Source organism: Thunnus maccoyii, chromosome 4, assembly GCF_910596095.1.
Source record: "Thunnus maccoyii chromosome 4, fThuMac1.1, whole genome shotgun sequence".
Classification (NCBI taxonomy): domain Eukaryota; kingdom Metazoa; phylum Chordata; class Actinopteri; order Scombriformes; family Scombridae; genus Thunnus; species Thunnus maccoyii.
Window position 1 is genome coordinate 19,737,815 of NC_056536.1, and position 19,704 is coordinate 19,757,518.

General features: G+C 44.5%; 1 protein-coding gene across 4 annotated transcripts; it reads right to left on the reverse strand.

Annotated features, from left to right (window-relative positions):
- Nucleotides 1-4,044: 4,044 nt before the first annotated feature.
- zhx3b (zinc fingers and homeoboxes 3b) lies at nt 4,045-18,749 on the reverse strand. Of its 4 annotated transcripts, XM_042409374.1 has the most exons (8): nt 18,243-18,749; nt 16,706-16,819; nt 11,063-11,961; nt 10,839-10,940; nt 9,126-10,721; nt 8,292-9,032; nt 5,728-6,010; nt 4,045-5,275 (listed from the first exon to the last, which is right to left on the reverse strand). In XM_042409374.1, exons 3-8 carry the CDS (start codon nt 11,801-11,803, stop codon nt 5,265-5,267), a joined length of 3,474 nt encoding a protein of 1,157 aa, XP_042265308.1. In that variant the 5' UTR covers nt 11,804-11,961; nt 16,706-16,819; nt 18,243-18,749; the 3' UTR covers nt 4,045-5,264. The 4 variants fall into 4 exon arrangements, with proteins under 4 accessions (XP_042265308.1, XP_042265309.1, XP_042265307.1 ...); XM_042409375.1 differs by lacking the exon at nt 16,706-16,819 and having other exon boundaries at nt 18,517-18,749; XM_042409373.1 differs by lacking the exon at nt 16,706-16,819.
- Between the last annotated feature and the right edge of the window lie 955 nt (nt 18,750-19,704).

Consider the following 19,704-nt stretch of genomic DNA (forward strand, 5'->3'; position numbering starts at 1 on the left):
TGATGTCACTGACTGCTGTGAACACTGTTTCCATGGAAACGCCCACCACCGCTTTGGCCTACATTTCAGGCAGCTCTCCCTCCCTCCGTTCTCCAACCGCCCCCACCCCGTCTCTCTCTCCCTGCACCCCTCCCTGTCGCCCAGCCTCCTCACCGCTGATGAGAAGGAGGCACTCGGACATAAGAGGAGGGGGAGTGGTGGGGGGGGGGAGCTGAGAGGAAGCTGACCGCTGCGGACAGGAAGAAGAAACAGACATTCACAGGAGAACAAACACAAGGCTGAAAAAGTTCCAGCTCTGGACTGGTCATTTGTGGGGCGGTTTGTCCTCTCTTGTGTTTTTAGGTGTGAACAACAGCTGCTTAGAGGAGGGAAAGAGAGAGCTATAAAAGGTATCAGTTTGAAACTGTTTCCCGGTTAAGTTTCTTTGCTCTTCTCTATTTGGCGTATATGAATATATATATTTATTCCTGCTGTGCTGTTGGCCAGAGAACAGCAGCAGCTGACCTGCTCTCAAAGAGCTCCTGTCTCCATGTTTTTAATTATTATAATTATTTAAACCTTTAAATATTCATAATGTGACCTTTCAATTTTTTTATGTATATGTGTAAAACACGAGGGCTCTCTACGGCTATTTTTAATGTCTCTCTCTTCTCTGCTTTGTGGAGGAAATTATACGCCTCCAGTCTAACTCACACCCTAATCCTGGAGCGATATTTAATGTTTTTTTTTTTTTTTTTGTGAAGGCATCAGGAAGAAGTCATAGCCTGTTTGTGTTGGAAGCAGTGAGAGGGCAGGCGGCATCATACGTTATGTCTGCACACACGCACACACACACACTCACACAGCCAGGATTTTTTTTTTTTATTTCTAACTTACATTCCTAAAAACTGCACATCATTCCATTTTCCTGCATCGCAGGCGCCTTTATAAGCCAGTCCGACACATCCAAAACTCTTTGTCTCCCTCGCTGATAGTCTCACCCCTCAGTGATCATGTCTGTAGGGTATCTGACACCACACTGTGTGATAAAGCAGGACCAGGGATAAATGTGAGAGATGATAATTGTGTTTAAAAGTTGTTGATTTTTGCTCGTACCATCTCATGTGTTTAAGGGTGTTTCAGTGACAACAAAGAGTTGTATTGATGTTCATAGGGCTGCAAGGTTGTGGCTACAATTTGACATTTTATAGATAACATTATACATATATTAAATGTGTCAGAATACCATAATTGATTATAGAAATTGGTATTGCAATACGATTAAACCATTAACTGTGCAGCCCTGTGTTACCAGGATTTCTGTTGGAAATGATTTCGATATTTTTACAAGACATTTCAAGTCTTAATAGAATTTATGGGCCCTTTTTTTTTTAATTCAGTGTTTTTAATTCGATCACCATAACTATTCCCTTAACTGACACAGCTCTCTGATAATCGTGATTATAAAGAAAGACCTCCACTATTTTAATTCAGTGACTTTTAGTGTGTTTTAGTTCCAACAGATGTCTCTTAAAAGTGGTTTTGAGTTCCTCAACAAATGTGTCAGACTTCTTATTTGTCTGTACGATAGGAGTCTTCAGTGTTTTGAAATAGAAATGAAATTTCAGTGTGGTTGACCAAACAGAAAGTTTGCATTACCGGTGTAAGGCGTAAAGAAAACATGCCATATTTTTACATCTTTCTGGTGTGTCTTGCTGCACCACAAAGACATAAGGGACCTTTTGTGTTTTGTGCTGCCATGATGCCCTGGGGCGTTTTGTTACAGCACCAAGCTGCTTTCCAGAAACCTGCAAGCATTTTAAGTTACACTGCCATGATATATAGTTAAATTGCCACTGCCCATGATTTTATTTGTCTTGAAACATGCAAAAAAAAAAAGGAGAACCGGCTGACGGCTCAAAGTGAATGTCAAACGCTACACATCACGATTCATCATTCCCAACTTTAGACTCTTATTCTGGCTTCTACTCATAAATGTTTGTCTGACTTGGTAATTAAGACCTTACTTGAGGTAAATGTTGGTGCCCTTAAATGTGCAGGGAGTTCTCATTTCCTGTGTTTGTGGTGTGAGAGCGTGTTTGGGGAGGAGCGAGCTGAATCTGAGCTGGTGCCTCAGGCTTTGTTGTAGCTGTGTTTCTGTGGCTGATGGATGACAAAGGTGCCTGGGGGTGGGGTGGGGGGGGGGGGGGGGTAAGAGGTCTGTGGTCTGGGCCTTCAGTGAGCCCAGACAGAGCTCGTGTATAACCAATGGTGTTTTCTTTCCAGGTTTGTATCAGAAACAGTGTTTTCTCTACTCGTATGTGACGACTATATGATGTAAACTCAGTATTCTCACTCAGTGTTTGACCACTGAGACACACCTAAGCCATATGGTATGATTAAGTTGAGGTAAAAGCAGGGACGGGAGTGAATACTTGAGGTCTCACCGAAAATTGTTAGCATCTCGTTGTGTTTGCAGCCCCAGTATTAATCCCAAAGCTCCCCCATATTACATTTTTTCCTCCCGTTGTCTCATAAATGGTCTTTGTGGAGAGCCTCTCCTTTCCGATGCTGCATTATTCTTATTGCTGACCTGTCTGCTAAATGTCTCCGTGCCTCCGTCTGCGTACACATCACATTAAAGCCACATCATTCACCTGCCCTGCTGGGCTTAAAGCCCCCGCACAGCCACAGTACACCCACACAGGTGTTCTCAGTTATTTTGACTGATCGGATCTCTCAGCACTGTGCAAACATGTATGGACCATACTTGATTGACAGATCCCTGACTCTCCTGTCTGGTTTGTTGTAGCTGGATAACTCACCTTTGATTGTTTGGTGTACATGTAGTTTGGGGACTTTAGGAAACTCCCACCAACCTGTACAGAGGTCGAATCAACCAGAATGACAAAGAACACCTGTGTGGGTGTGCAGGGCCCCTAAATGTCATATATCTTCTCTTCTTTTTTTTTTTTTTCTCCAATCTTGTCTGTTTTGTTACTGATGGTCTCATTTACAAACGCCTTTCTGTAATGTGCCTAAAACTATGGAGAGGAAAAGTATTCATTTTATTTTTGCCTTTCATATGAAACATATTCAAGCCTGAAAAGTAAATAAAATACTTACTACTTTATACTACTGTCTTATTTCCTCTGCATCAAAATGTGGTTCGATAAGGTGCATTTATTCTCAAGTTAAATGTTGACTGCAGATTGTGACAAGATATCTGGTTTCATTAACTTGTGATAGTGTACCACAGGAAGAGTACTTTAGTTTCAGTCTGACATGTGTAAGAAGCAGCTGCACGGTAGGTTGACTAAACTTAAACCATCCCAGCTCCTCAGTTGATGTTTTTCTGTCTTATAATAAGTGAAATTAATTTCTTTGGGACAAAACAAGTGATTTTAACCCTTACATATTGTTCATATTCTGACCCTTCTCAGCATCCCCTCATAAAAAGTCTGTTTCATTCATAAACAGCATTTTTGATGAGTGATTTTTTTTAAATTGGAAAAAATATGGATCAAATTATATGTATAAAATGTGCATTACCTACAGAAAAACAACAAAAAACAGTTGAAATATTTCCATTTTGTATATTTTGGTTCACTTTAGGAAAAGTCATAAAATTTCAGGTAAAAAAAAAAAGTGTTTGGGTCAAATTTGACCTGAACAATATGTATGACATCACCTTTGGCTTTAGGAAAGTGTAATAACCATTATTCACTTTTTAATAAGTATTTTTGGGGCATCTTATGCATCATTAGAGACTTGACAGGAGACAGAAACGGGAAGTGACATGCAACAAAGATCCAAATGTGCTGCTAATCATTGTCATCACCCCGTCTCTGACATTTCACTGAACACTTAAGAATCAGCAGATCGATGATAAATAATCATTAGTTGCAGCCTTTGATTGCAGGTTATGAGGCTTTTGTGTTGGCTCCCACATGAGCATTATTTTAGTTTATAGTCAAGGTCAAGCAGAAGTGATAATGTTTTTAGTACCTTCCTACAGTATATTTTACACCATGTGGAAGACTTTACTAAGAGGACTCAGGCCAATGACACTCGAAGCCACAAGTTTATTACATTCTGTTTATTCTGCAAATACCATCTGTAAAAATTATACATCAAGCCTAAGTATGGAACTCTGGTAAAAGTTCACAGTTCTTTTACAGTCAAATTTATTTCATAAGAAAGTTCCATAAAAACAAATGTACGTACACGTCAGTGACGTAAAGAAGCACTTGATGCTACAACACACACAAGATTCCGTAATCTAATATATTGTGTCACTTTTTTTTTTTTTTTGTTTAGACACAACAGGGTGCTTGCCTTCTTTGGATGACTGAATTCCAGACGCTTTCCCGCACTGAGCGAATTCATGTCCTATTTTAACCAAAAGTTATGTACAGATAAGAAATTGAAAGCAAGTACAAAGAGATGTCAGGAAATAACATCAAGACAAGATTCAAATGAACATCAGTGCTGTGGTTCACATAAGACGCTATGAACAGCCTAGCTAGCACATTTTAAAGGTAAGCTGCAAGCATGAATTCAAAGTGTATGAGTGCATGTTGGTGGAAAAAAGGAGTATGAAGATGACACAAATGAGAAAGAAGGATTATTTGTTTTACATTAAGGCCTAGGCAAACACCCTGTAGCAAAGAGCTGTGCAGTTTTTCATACCCCAAAAAAACAAACAAGTCTTTCAACACTCCGCCGATCCTCGTCTGAAGGGTTGGCTTTGTCGATAAGTGTTCAAACCCAACCCCCACCCCTGATCAACATCTGCTGAGTGTTCAATCTCAACCACGTTCTCCCTTTTTTTTTTTCCTCCCCTCCTCTTCTTCCTCCTCTTTTTTTCTTCTTTTCTCTCATCCCAGCAGGCAGAACCCTCCCTCCACCTCCACTCCTGCACTTATGTCTTTACTGGAACTTCCTTCTAAAAAAAAAAAGGGAAAATGGCGGACGGGAGGATATTGGAGAGGGCGTGAGTGTGTAGCGGAGGAGTAGACTAAACAGAAGGAGGAAGGTAGGGGGTGGGTGGATGGATGGATTGGAGGGGTGGGGTGGGGGAGCTAGTGGCTTTATCGTCCATCTCACGTAGCGGGGGAGGTCATGCCTACCTCTAGGGATGTGAGCGAGAAGGAGAGAGAGGGATGGGTGGGGATGGTTTCAAGGCCCATTTCCATCCAGTGATCCTGTTACAACCGCATCTGCCGTCTTCCAGCACAAAGACCACCTGCGTTGTGAACTCCATCCTCAGACAAAAGGCCTCTTCAATCTGTTCCTGTAGTAATTAAACAAAAAAAAAAAAAAAAGAAATTAAAAATCCATCACCCAGACAACGCGCTCCTGCTTATGAACAGCATATACTTCCTTCATGATTATAAACAGTGTGCTGGTGTCAGACACTCATTTGTTTAAGACAAATACCTGTCACAGCATGCCTCATTACTTATAATTATGAGCATTATGTGTGCCTGTATGTTCCAAATTAACATTTCTAGGCTACCCTGAGAGACAATTACACATTATGGTTATTATTCACTCCCATTTATCATCATTTAATGACCAGTTTTCCACCTGAGAAGAAAACTGAAAAACTCATTCTAAAGCTAAATATAGTCATTCATATTTTATTTTACTTTATTTACAACAGGTTTATTTACCCTCCTTGTGCAATATTAGGGAGACTTTATCATTTCTCACGCTATAGACGACTCCAGACATGAAGACTACCTTTAGTAGGATTCACAGTTTTTTCAGCATCGGCCTCCTCTTCTTCTTCTGCGACACCAAACTCTGACTCCTCCATTTTCTCCTCCTTTCCTCCCTCTGTCTGTGGCTCCAAAGGGGAGGATCCTGTTGTGCATGGCTCGGTCGCTGCGACCGGTGCAACTGGTCTTGGTCCTGTCGTATGAGCAGCACCTGTTTGTTCCATCTGAGGCAAAGACGCCTTGGTGGAGAACCAATGTCGCACCAAGTCTGCTGTCAAACCGCTAGCCTGAGCCAGTTCCTGCAACTGTACAGAAAGAAAAACCTGCGTTAGCTCAAGAGAAGAACACTAATTATAATATTGTTAATTAGAACAATGGAAATAATTGGACTAAAATGCACAATAGCACCTACAACAACCAGAACACTCCACTGCTGGTATCTCAAGTCTATGCTGTCATATCTCCCACATACTGAACCCTGTTATGGATGTAAATATTTACACACACATATTTAAACCTTTCCATATTTATACCTTTTAAAACTCCCAATTTATATTCCAGACCAGTGTAATATTTATTTTCTACCACTAACATCTGTAATAGTACAAATAGTAAAGAGAAAACATTTAACATGTCGCAAAAAAAGATTAAATTTCTATCTTCAAGACTCATCCAACTCACGTGTGTGTTAGTGAATTCTTGCCTGATAGACTGATATCCTTTTTATTTGCTGTTAACAGTCATTTAACACAGTTTAACAGGTGTAATCCAGGACAGTTACATCATTGTTGGGTGTGGTACAACCAGGAACGTTCAACCAGAGAAGACAGCAAAGCAATCTCTACATTTTAAGTTTGTTTTTGTTTAATATGAACTAACCACCTAGATGAATTTCAAGTATGTGCAAATTTACTTAGCAATAACTACATTTAGTAATAATCTAATCATCTAAACCCAAAGAGAGACACTTGGATGCATTAGGCAAAGTCAATAATGATCATACTAATAAGATAAATAGTGTGAATCCATCAAACATAAGGAGATTATATCCCTGCATCCAAAACTATCACTCATTTCTCTGTTGTCACTCTGCAACTTTTCTTTTTCACAGCTTGTTGAACATCATGACCTCCAGCTGCACACAGACATTTACCTACTTTAATGAGCATGTGTTCATTTCTCAACAGTGTATTTAGTGTCTCTTTCTACTTTGATACTTCACATTATCTATAATAAAGGCTCACACTGTATGTCTATAGTATTCTAATTTTAGTTGACTTCTCTTATCTATACCATCTATCTATACCTCCTTTGCTGCTTTGACACTTTAATTTCCCCTTGAAGTTAAACTTCTCTTACCGAGGTCCCCATGTCAAATACAGTGTTCTCACTGGGCCACACTGGAAGTCTATTTCCCCCCACCCAAACAAAGACAACTGGAAAGCTCCTTAGTTGCAAAAAAATAAAAGTAAAAATATATTTCCATTCTTCTGATGCACACACATCAGTAGGATGGCCAAATGAACATAAGAGTAGATATAATAGAACAGGCATGTTTGGGCTCAGTGCTTCTCCTCAGGCAGCATATCAGAAGCTAGAATAAATATTGTCACTCAAAAAAAAAAAAAAAAAAAAAAGCTTAAGTGCATCTTTACTTTATTCACAGAAAGTAAATGTGTTTTTTAATGAACAAAGCACTCTTGGACACAAGTGCGTTTCAGCTGAAAGCCTGACCAACACTCTCTCTTTTCATTCTTTGCAAACAAGGAGCTTCCAGGTGTCTTTAAGACCCGGCACACAGTCTTCTAAGTGGAAAAGTGTAAAGGAGCCTTAGTCCAGCTCAAAGTGGATGAAGTTTTGTTTAAAACTGTGTGTCTTGAAAATTATACAATTTAAGGATGCATTTTCATGTGATACCCAGGTGACTTGAGCTGGTTAAAACTGAAGGAACTGTTTTATTTACTTTAAGTAAAACACAAACATCCACAAATCATAGCCACCAAAACTGGTAAATAATAGGTCTCAAACTGTACAAAATATACATAATTTATCAAAATCAAATCAAATAAAAAAGCTGTGAGTTTATTTACTGTGCTGAACATGCTGCTGCCCCTGATAATGCACTTTCAATTAGGAAGTGAAATTCAATGTTTTGTTTTGTTTTTTAAACTCATTTATGTAGCTACAGAGTAATTTGCATGTCAGCTTCAAAATATCTTCTACGTTACACACAGAAAAACAGCTGAAGTGGTTTTGAAGCAGTTAAGAAAGTGCATTTCTCAAAGCCTAAAAAAGGTACAGTGTCAGTGTGTCAACAAGAGGCGCTTTCCGGAGCGACTCGTTTCCTTGGATACGAGTACATTTTCTCCTTCAGAGCAGTTAGCTAGAATCAACATAACTGAGTGTTGAGACTCAAAAACATCCCCGTATATCTTTAATCTCACAGCCGCACAGATTAATCCTGTATTTCTCGGGTTTCAGTTTGTTTGGAGGAATTGATTTTTTCAATGTGTAGACAATGTGTAAACTCTATTCAGAGTAGATTTTTATGGTGCTATTATAATAAACAGTACTTGTTGTCAATACCTGTGACTCCTCCTGGCTGCCACGGACATCGAGGTGAGCCTGGAGGATCTGCGTGTTCCCCTTCTGAAGGTCCTCCTCCAGAGCCATGTTCTGGTAAGCCTCAAGCCACTTCAGCTGGCCGTTCTTCTGCACATATCGACAGTCCCCAAACCAGCGCACTACTTCAGGTCTGGGCAGTCCGGTAGCTGAGATCAGTTCATCATACTGAGAGGCGCTGGGCCACTGGGTCCGGGCGTAGACTTGTTTGAGCAGGTGCAGCTGCTCCGCTGTCTTCTTACCTCGGACGGATGTGGGTTTGGGGGAGTGCGATGGTTTGGGTGTTAGGGCGGAGGACTGGGATGGTTTGGGGGTGGAGGACGGGGTGGGGCCTGGTGAGGAGGCCGGTGTGCTGCTAGATTGAAGGGGTATAGAAGGACTATCCAACCCTTCGCCCTCTGGTTTGCCATTAGCCTCAGTCACCTTCAGCATCTTCAGATTTATTTTTATAGGGTTGACTTTCAGTTCTCCTGAACCGTCCTCTTTCTGTCGCTCCTCTCCATCAACGTCCATCTCCTCCTCCTCCTCCTCTCTCAATGCCCGCTTCGCCTCCTCTTTCTTTTTCTCAGCGGCCATTCTCTTCCTCCTCTCAGCGAACCAGCCATGGATCTCCCTTCTGGTCATCTTGGTCTCAGATCGCAGCCTGTCCACTTCCTCTCCTGAGGGGTCAGAGTCCTGGGCAAAGCTGGCCTCTAGCGCCTTTACCTAAACATAAGACAGTAATAGCAGTCAATAAATAAACTGGAGGAATGAGTGATCACATCAAAAACATTTTGTCGAGTAATGTCCATGTCTCACCTGGTGAGGTTCTCTCTCCTTGTAGCGGATAGCTGTGAAATCAGGAGAAGGTTGTCTGGGGAGTCGGCGGGAAGGTGTGGTGGGAGAGGTGGGAGTCAGTGTTGCAGTCGGGCTCAGAGGTGCGGAGCTGTGCTGGGGTGTTTTTGCACCAGAGTTGCTGCTACTTTCTGACAGATCAACAGGGTTGGCACTGCCAGCGGCGCCGCTCCCTGGTGTAACTGAACCGCTTCCTGCTCCCGCTGCAGACTTTTGTCCACCTGTGCTGGAGCGCGTACCTTTAAGGTTACGAAAGTGGTAGCGTCTGTCGCTGAACCACTTGCGGACTTCTCGTACTGTGAGCCCAGTCAGAGCAATGAGGCGGTCCACCTCCTCCTGGTCGGGAAACTGGCTGACCTGAAAACTGTCCTTCAGAGCGTTGAGCTGCTCCTGAGACTTCTTCCCCTTATAAAAACTAGGGTCCAGGAATGCGTTAACAGGTGTCCGGGAGCCAGGTGTGCAGCTTGAAGCAGGTGCAGGAGAGGGAGAAGAAGATTTGGAGGCAGGGGAGGAAGCATCCTCCATTTTGATGTTTGGGGAGTCACTTGTGGCCGAGTAGACATCGTCTGTGCTTGTGCTAGTTATGTTATTTTTGTTGCTGCTACCATTACTGTCTTTGCTCTTCAGTCCATCACTGCCCGCTTTGCTGCTGCTGTTAGGTTTGTTGTCTGTGGTCTTTTTGCTATCTGTGGTTACTTTGTTGTCACCATGCACGATGCTGGTGTTGCTGGCTTTGCTGATATCAGAGTTCTTACTGTCACTGCTGCCTTTAGCAGCATTCAAATGGCTGGTAACATAACTATTGCTCTTGTCACTGGAATCTGCATAAGCACTGCTGTGTTTACCACTGACACTGCTCACCTTAGCATTACTATGATTACTGCTTCCTAGACTGAGGTTGATGACACTGGCTTGACTGCTACTAATAATACTGCTAGTGCCCCCTCCCCCACTCCTACTACTGTTACTGCTGCTAATGATGTTGCTCCCTGTACTGCTACTGCCCACTGTCCCCACCACCATGCTGATTCCTTTGTCTGCCACCAGGGCTGCCGCAGGTCGGGCCTGCATCATGGGGCGAGCTGCTGCCTGGGGCTTAGGTGTGACGGCCAGTGCCACCGGAGCACTGCTGACCTGAATACCGTTGGCCATTACAGGCTGTGTGACGATTACACCTCCCTGACCGACAAGAGAGCCCTGCAGGATGTGAGGGATCCCAGCGGCCCCCAGCGAGGCAGGCAGAACTGTGATTGTGTGTTGCGCTGGGTTGTGGTGACTCTGGGTCTGGCTCTGCGAGCTGGAGGGTGCAGTCTGGATGATGGTGTTGAACATCTTCCTCCTGGCCTCCTCGATCTCCTCAGGAGACCAGCTGATGCCTTGTTTAAGTCTCTGGGCGGTGAACCAGATCTTGATCTGCTCTTCAGGGTACTTTGTGACCACAGTCAGGTAGCAGAGTTCAGCCTTGGTGGGATACGGGAACTTACTGAAGGAGGTCTTCAAGAAGGAAGAGGAGTCCATGGAGGCACTGTAGGTGGGGATGCTGCTCAAAGGAATCATCACCTGGGAGGGAAAATTGAGGGAATACAAAAAGGAACAATTAATGTATTAATTGTTATCCAATTATGTTGAACCTTTCAAAACACTGAGATAATGTATAAACATTATAAAACAAATTACCTTGGGGAGATTCTTGGAAGAAGAGTGAGATGAAGACATATTTGAGGAGGCTGTGATGGGAGCAGACTGATGAAGGCCTCTGTTCTGAACAACGGAGACCACCTAAATTTGAAAAAGTAGATTTAAAATAATCTGCATGAAAGATATGAATTAAACAATTCAAGTAAAATCATAAAACTATTCCAACATTTCGAAACTAAGAGACAGAAAGAAGAGCAATCTACCTGTGTGATGGGGGTCTTGAGCATCGGTAACGCTCCAGAGCCGTTGACTATCTGGATCGCTGAGGGCACAGTGACCTTGGTCGTTCCATTGTGGACAATTGTGGGGACATGGGTGACTGTCACTGCAGCAGTCTCTTTTCTCTCAGTCTCTCTGGAGGCAGAGCTAGAGTGTGGGTCTGATGAGGGCTCGTCAGAGACTGGGTGAGACACCACTATCCTTTTGGGCTCCGATTTACCCTTCAGCATCCTCATGATTGGAGTTTTGGTGATGGAAATCTCGTTATCTTTCCCCGTCTCTGTCCCTGTCACCAGATTCTGCTCCACCACCACCCTCCTGTCCCTCTTCCTCAGCTGCAGAGTGGTGTTTAACGTGCTGGGGTGAACTCTGGCATTATGCAGGGCCAGCCCCTCAAATTTAGGTGCCGAAACCCCACAGTTCACACAAAAGAAGCTGGGGTCTGCACGAAAGTCCGGGTGCCCAGTGTACACATGATCCAAGAACAAGTTAAGGTCATGGGTTTCAAAGTTACAAGGCTTACAGGTGTAAGTGCCAGCACCTTCTTTAACAGCATCCCCCGCCTGTGGTTTGGAAGACTCTCCTGGCTCTAGGGGGCTATGTCTGCCCCCTCCAGAAATCCTGGACTGACGGAGAACAGGCGAGTCCTGTTCGACTTCCTCCGAGGAGCGTATGATCTTGCTGGGGATCATACAAGGAGTTGTAGACTTCCTCTTGCTGGCCATGGTGTGACCGCAGGGTGGGGAGGGTTGGTCAAATGGCTAAGAGAGGGGTGTGACTGAGAATATGGGTTGTTTCTGGTGGACTATAGACCAGGCATGGGGTAAGGAAGATGGCAGGACATGTCCATAGGTCCACTTGTAGTTCTCGCTGAGGGAAAAACCTGAAAAAGAGAAAGGAGAACATGTTTAAGTTCAAGTCATTAGTCACCATACAAGACGATACATCTGCAATTTGTTTGGTTGGTTGGATAAAATTTTTAGTTTCATGTACAAATGAGGAAAGAAATGGGGAGGAGAGAACAGATTGTGCCAAGAAGAAATGAGACAGGATATCTTACTCAACGTAGTACAAGCCAGTTTCTCCTCAGCTGGATGAAAATGGTGCAGAGCTGGATGTCTCCAGGTAAAATATCAACAGTGCAGGTAATGATAAAGTCTGGTGAAAAGATCTAGCTGAAGCTTTTAAAATGCAGAGTTGCCCGCATATCTTCAATCTAAAAAAAAGCAAGCCTGCTCTTCAACTCTCCTACCCCATGAAACTCAAGGCTATCTCTTTTATGAGGGTATTCAAACATGCTCAGTCTGCTTCTTCACTGAAGGCTTTTGGGGAGAGCTCCTGTCCTACCCCCTTCTTTCCCCTCCCCCACACAACTCTGTCTCACTTCCCCTCGTTCAGACACACCCCCACAGAGAGAGCACATTCTGTATTTTTTTTTTTTTTTTTTTTAAATCCAGAGCCTCTATAGCTTCACTGAACACCTTTTTCCAAAGATTGCTATAGAAATACACACTTGTGAATGGTTTGCTTAAGACAGGGTCTACCTGACAATTGTACAAGTGGGTGGTTCAACAGATGCTCTTCGGGGAGATGGAGTTCTCGCCCGACAAGGGTCCAGATAGTACAGATAGAAACACACAGACTTGCATAAGAATGTGAATCTTTGTGAATGTGAACGTTCACACCACCTCTAGATCCCTTGTCTCCATATAAAATGGCGAAGCTTCCTGTGGAGGAGTTCTCCCCTCCCTCCCTCCTTCCTCTGCTCCCTCCCTCTAACAAGAGAGGTAGTGATGCAGTATTGAGAGGACAGCTCTAGGGCAATTACTCTCCCAATCACTCTGCACCGACATGACACCTCACGCACAGAGTAGCTAAAGCTCACAAAAGTTCAACGGCTCACGTAAATTCAACAGGAAAACCCTAAAGCCTCTCTAAGTTCAGCCCCTTCCTATTCAAAGACAGTTCTGCAAACCAAATGCAGCTTTCTGGTAGGCAGCCCGAATCTAAAATAATCGGACCCTTCTTAAGCACAAACAGAGCAGATTCATGCAAATTTCTGAGATTCTGAGACTAGTTTCAGACTAAATCATAACCTCTTTGTGCACAATGCTGCTACAGAACCACTATTTCTGTCAGGTGAGCGGTATACGGCGAGTCAGTGTCATCATACAATAAACCCGCTCTTCTCCAATCAAGTATAACTTACTCAACCGCAAATGCTCTTTCTCTTGTACCCATAGACACACACACACACACACACACAGAGGTCATGGTACATTAGCTAAAAGCCCAGTTAACCCCTCACAGGACTTGGGTGTGACAGATACCCTTTCACACACTAACTGAGCAAAGATATACAGAGGTCACTTTTCTGCATTCTGCAAAGCTTGCAAACTCTAGTTCTAGTTTGAGTCAAGACTTTCAGTAATTTCATGTGCAGTTCCTCTGAAAGTTCAGCATCAAACAATAGTGAGATACTCCACTAAGCCTGTGATGAAAACTTAATTGGCTTCATTGCAAAGTGGCGTTGTTATCTTTGCCTGTTTCTTTGGAAGTACAAGTAGGCTGGAGTGGAGTGTGAGGGGTTAACAGGCAAATGAAGTTTGCTACTGTGGAGGGAACGTGATGCCCCTTGTTCCCTCATGCACCCCCCAGAGAGAGTAACTGCCCTTGGCTTGGGCTGTTGTGCACCCCTCCTACTCCCCTGCCATTCAGTTCTGCATCAGGGGGCACCGCTCTGCCAAGGCAGGCTGGTCACATGACCAACACAAAGGCTTATGGGTGGGCAGTCTCAGCCATCCATCACGTGGTTCTGTTGGGTGTGGGTGGGCAGGCGAGAGTAGAGAAGAGGAGAGGAGAGGGAGAGCGAACGGGAGAGGATGGTGGGGGATGGGCAGCTGGTTTGGGGTGAGGAGGCAAGGGAAGGAGGGGTGTTAACTGTCGTGGAGGAAGCACTGAGGTGTTTCAGTGAGGAATTTTTCCTCCCTGATACCCCCTCCAATCACCCCACCCCACCCTGCCAACCCCCGCTCTTCAACGCCCCCCTCTTGCTCCAAACTACAATCACACAGTCCTTTCCCTCCCTCCCTCCTTCCCTCCTCGCTGCACTGCAAAGACTGGAATGTTCCAACCCGAGCTCTTCAGCCAGTGGACATAACCTGAAGTTCAGCTTCAGTGTCCGTGTGTGTGTGTGTGTGTGCGTGTGTGTGTGTGCACGCATACGTGCGTTTTACTGCTTCATGCAGAATAAGTACTCAGACTAAAATACATGGTGAACACATTGCATGTCACAAAGTGTAAAATCCCCTCATTTGCAAGTGTAGACAGTCAATGCTACAAAGGCGACTCACTTCACACCACACACTATACAAAAAAAAAAAAAAAAAGACATCAAAAAACCACAACTGTGAGAGCACATCTGCAGACAAAAGTTGTGCCTCAGTAAGGAAAGTAACCAGCTGAGTCCCACAGGCCTCATACAGGTGACGACCGAAACAATACACAATGCAAGCTGAGCTATTAACGGTGAGTCGAACTGAGCTGCTCATGTCTTGGCAATGCCAGGCTCAGACAAGCTGTTGACTCATCGCTATGAGCGCATCGGCCAATAACTTTAATTTGAATGTTGCACATAGGTTGACTGACCATGTGGTGATGGTGGGTTTGTGTCTGTTATATGTTTCAGCATTTGCATGTGTGGGTTTCCTGTGAGATTTAGAGTGGAGAGAGGGAGGTGGGGTGGGGTGGGCGGGGGCGCATGTGTGCTTGCGTTTGTGTGTGTGTGTGTGTGTGTGTGTGTGTGTGTGTGTGTGTGTGTATGTGGCGTGCGGGGGTGGATGCCTGCATGCCTGTGTGTGAGGCTTGTTTACTGAGGTATTGAGGCTGCCATTTTTCTGTGTGTGAGAGTCAGAGATCTCCCTGTGACACACAAAGACAATGTTTTTGTCCTCACGGTTCATAACTTATATTATCCACGCCACGTCAATGGCTCAGCACAGCATGACCTCCTTTCATCCCCTGGCTTGACTCTTGTCTAGGCCTCGGCTATATCCTCTGAGTACAGGCCAATAATAGCGCTCACACACATTACAATCCCTACTGCTCAGCTGCATAGCGTAGCTACATGCTAACTAAACTACTCCTCTCATCACTTAGCTGAGAGTACAGGTGTAAACTGATATCACAGTGTGTAACAAATGTTCTCTTTAGTAGGACAGAGAGTAGGTGTACAGCACAGGCAGCCCTTTCCTTGTTTGCTCCGTTTCTTGCTTCCCCACTCGTCTTTTTTCCTCCCTCTTCCCCCTTGTCTCTTCACCCTCACTCCCCCTCCCTCTCCAACCCTTCACTGCACCTTCTGCTTCCCCTCCCTCTGTTCCTTCTTCTCCTCCCTCTCTGAGCAAGTTTGGCCCAGGGAGACAGGTCGGCAGCGCCACTGGTGTGTTACTGTCCCCATGGCAACCACCTCCTACCCCCTCTCTCTCCCTCTCCCACCAGCTCATTTCTCTAGAGCACATGCGTGTGGGTAAACACGCACACACATGGTTACTCAGACCTACACACACACACACACACACACACACACACACACGTCCTATGCCATCCAGTTCCTGGCTCTAGTGGGGCTTGTTTGTTCCACACACCCCTGTGAGTGGTATTTGGAGAGTCCCTGCCCTGCTCCTATTTCAGTGCCTCCCTCAAGCGGTGTTGATGTCTCCCAGCTAGGTGTGGTCGCCATCGCCAAGGCATGCTATTGGCCAGAGCTGATGAAGTCTCTTCCTGTTAACTCAGTGCCCGAGTCCCTGTCCAGACATCTGCCTGGGCTACTGCCCTGTTCCCTGCTTCTCTGTGGCTCTTGTGTTTGGCCTGCAGCGGCCTGAGGTATGCAGGGCTCCTAAATTCACTGCAGGCAACGCAGGCATGGGTTCATAAACAGGGCCGGACCCCTGGCAGATGTTATCTCTTTCAAAAACACCTTTATCTCCAACTGTATTCAAGATAATTATCATGTCTGCATCAAGACTCAAACCCCTTCGCCATCTACTAGTCTCTTCATCAGAACACAAACCAATTTGCTTCTTCTCTGTGCCAAAACAGAAATCCATCGCCATGTTTTCTTCTGTCCCAAAACACGAATCTTTCGCCAGTTATTTAATTCAATCCCACCTTACACAAACATCACTCCAGCTAACCTCCTCCTGTCAGTCAACTCCAGGGATTCGCTCACTCATACCACCACTGACAACCACAGCTCGCCAAACTAAACGCTTTAGATGTTTTGTGCGTCTGAACTTCCACTTGTTCTCTCATTGCCATTTCGATTTCTCACACAATAGCGGCAACAATAAGAAAACCTCCATGACCATGTTCCTACAGTGTCATTCCATCTGCTCCTGAGTCCCATTTGGGTTTCTCTCAGGTCAGGGAGCGGATGGCTGCGTGGGTTGCGAGTGGCTGCATTGCTGTGGCCACTGCCAGGGCATGCGTTAAAACTGGGTTGCTGAGTAGGGGAGGGAGAGAAAAATGGCGGAGCACCATGCTCTGTGCTGTCCAACCTAAAATGGCTGACATCACAAGCTGTTAACCAGCCAAGCAGAGCAGAGGCTGCTACTGCTGCTGACCCAAACCTGCTAGCTCCGGATGTGTGTGTGGATCGCTCTGCTCTCCCCCCAAGATTGTGAAAAGGCTCTTGACAAGCAGCTGACTCTGAGGTGGTTTTTGTGGTCATACTTGGTAGAGATCTGCAAGTGAAATGTCATTACATGGGTCAACACAGGGAGAGGAGACCAAACTCACTGCTTAGATGACATTATTTTTTTGCATTAAGGACTGACACACACACACACACACACAGCTCAGTTTCTTCAAGTCATCAACTGATCATTACATGCTTAAAAACAAAAAGGAAACTAGCAACGCAAAACAAAACAGATTCTCAAGGTGTGAAATGAACAAAAGTACAAATGTGATTACAAAAGCAATAGAAGAACTTGTGTCAGGTGAAAATCTAAAACTGAGGGAAAGACGAGGAGAGAAGGAGAAAGAGGGGTGGGTGGTGACTGTGATGGGGGGGCGGGGGCTATTCAGTGAGATGTACAGCCATTGAGCTCACACATCAGCACTGCATACAGCAAGATGAGGCATAATAACAACAATAACAATAATAATGTGTACAGCTGTCAGAGACATCCAAAACTGACAGTTCCTCATCATACTCAAGAATAACTCCCACATGGCCAAACTGAGTGTTTTTGATCATCAACATGTAAACAGGCTTGTTTTAAGAGTAAACAGAGTACCACAGGTGATAAATAGATGGCTGGATTAAGCTGCATGTCTATGCCTGGGACTCACGTGGACATCAGACACAAATTAGCTGTCTGGGAAAGCTTTGCTCTAATCCCTGGATAGATAACCAAGGCAACAACAGCGTGCAAACTCACAACTGGCTGTTGGGCAACATGGAATAATAAAACCTCAACTCTGCTTTCAGTTTATGAAAATCCTGATTTCATTTACGACCAAAAGAAAAACATGACACAAACATGTCCTAACAAAATTAAAAAATGTTACATAACCCGTAGTAGGCTATTACTTGTACAACTTTCAATATAATAAGGTCAAAGTGATTTTTAACTTCTTCATTCATAGCACAGACTGGAAAAATTGGGGGGAAATCTGCCGGCAGCGTACAAGAAAATCTTACAGGTTTTACTTTAATATGTACAACATCTAATTAGCACCGATATAAAAACAATGTTTCTATAAATATGAGCAAATAGCGGTGATTTGTGACACAAAGCCAGAGCGGCTGGACTGTAACGTCCCTGAGCGCAGCAGCGTCAAACATTTCCGAAAATGATGCGTGTTCACCTTCCGCTCAAGTTAGGCGGAGTGAGCCTCAACTTAATGGGCTTGTCTACATTATAGCTATGTTTGAAACGCCGTAAGCAGCTGAGAGTCAAGGAAAAGACAAGCCCCCTGCCCAAAAAACTACTCTCTCTCTCTCCCCCCCTCCCCGGTTGGCTGTCGCCATTTTAAGCAGGCGACATGCAGCTGGCCAGCGCCGCTGAGCCAGCGCGCAGCCCGCAGAGGTAAACCTCCACAACGGTTCACACAAGTTTGGGAAAGGTGAAACACATAACCCCCCCTCCCCAGACTCACCTCGCTATTGTCGGAGCTCAGTGTATGCAGCGCAGGATTTAAAAAGTTTACAGTGATATGTGCTCAGTGGAGCCAGTGAGTGACGGGAGGTCTGGGTTTCACTGATGGTAACTTCTAGGTGTGAGCCCCCTCTGTCCATCCGCCGGTGATAAACGTGACACCGGAGCCAGACCGGTCCCTACAACGGCCCCCCTTGTTTTGCGCTTGTTTATTTCGAGTGGCTCCAGTGTTGAAAAAGCAGGCAGCGGAGGGGAGGAAAATACGACGGACGTACCGAGGGAAGAGACGGACACGTGACGCAGACGTCACTGACGGTGGAGTTGGCGTGAGAGCTCGAGCTCCGCCGCGCAGAGAGCAGAGAAGTGAGTCAGACATCCCGTCCTGACTTTGAGCCAGCAACACAACAAGGGGGTGGGGAGGGGGTGAAGGGAGGTCGTGGTCAAGTTTTGTGGAGGTACAACACCGTTCACTGTCCCGGTTCAACGTGATGGTGGTACAAGCGACTCACACCTGTCCCCCCCCTCCTCCCAGGTGACCTCTCTTAAAGAGATAGTACATACAGGCACTCAAAAGTTACTCTGCATGAAAACCATCAAACTTCACAAAACAACCACCGTGCACATAGGCTGCTAATACACACACACTCACACTCACACACACACAGAAAAATACAACTGGCTGGATGAACTTGTTTGGGGGACCGAGGCAAAAAAAATGTATATATTGCTGTTTGGTCCCAGTTTTTACCAACTTCCCATCAAATACAAGTGATGGGAGATTCAGTATATTTTGCATAGAGACACAGAAACAAACCAGTGCTCCTATACTGGAATACCACACTACACACTACCAGAACCAGAATTTGACACAGCATTCCACTAAAATATGTGTAATAATACAGGGACCATTTTATATTTTTCTTAGAGCTGCATAATCCCACACAAATTTGCAAGTAAACACAGTGAACCTGGAGCCCTTTTGGGGCCCCTGGAAGTCTAGGACCCCAGGGCAGTTGCCTGCTTCACTCCGCTGGTAATCCAGCCTCACACAGACACACTTAAATTCATCATACATAGGAGTAGAAAATATTTATGAATTACTGTAACTTAGTAGTGTACAAATAATGTTACTTTTGTGACAGCTGCTAAACTAAATTTAAAAAAAGCTATTTAAGCTATTTCAATCTAAAACTTGACAGTTCAACAGCACCACAAAATAAAGCCTCCAAAATGACTATAAAATTGAATCAATGCCTTTCTTAAAGTGTTCATATTATAACCTTCATGAAGGTAGGATTTGTTGCATTTGTTCCAGCTGTGTGTAGCTAACAAACTGGAAATATTCCCAAGTCAGCGATGCTCTTGTGACAGTAGTGTACTTAGGATTCTAGCTTTTTCCAAAAATAGAGCACAATATTTTACAAAAATCTACAAAAGTGCAAGTAATACTACACATCTTTGAA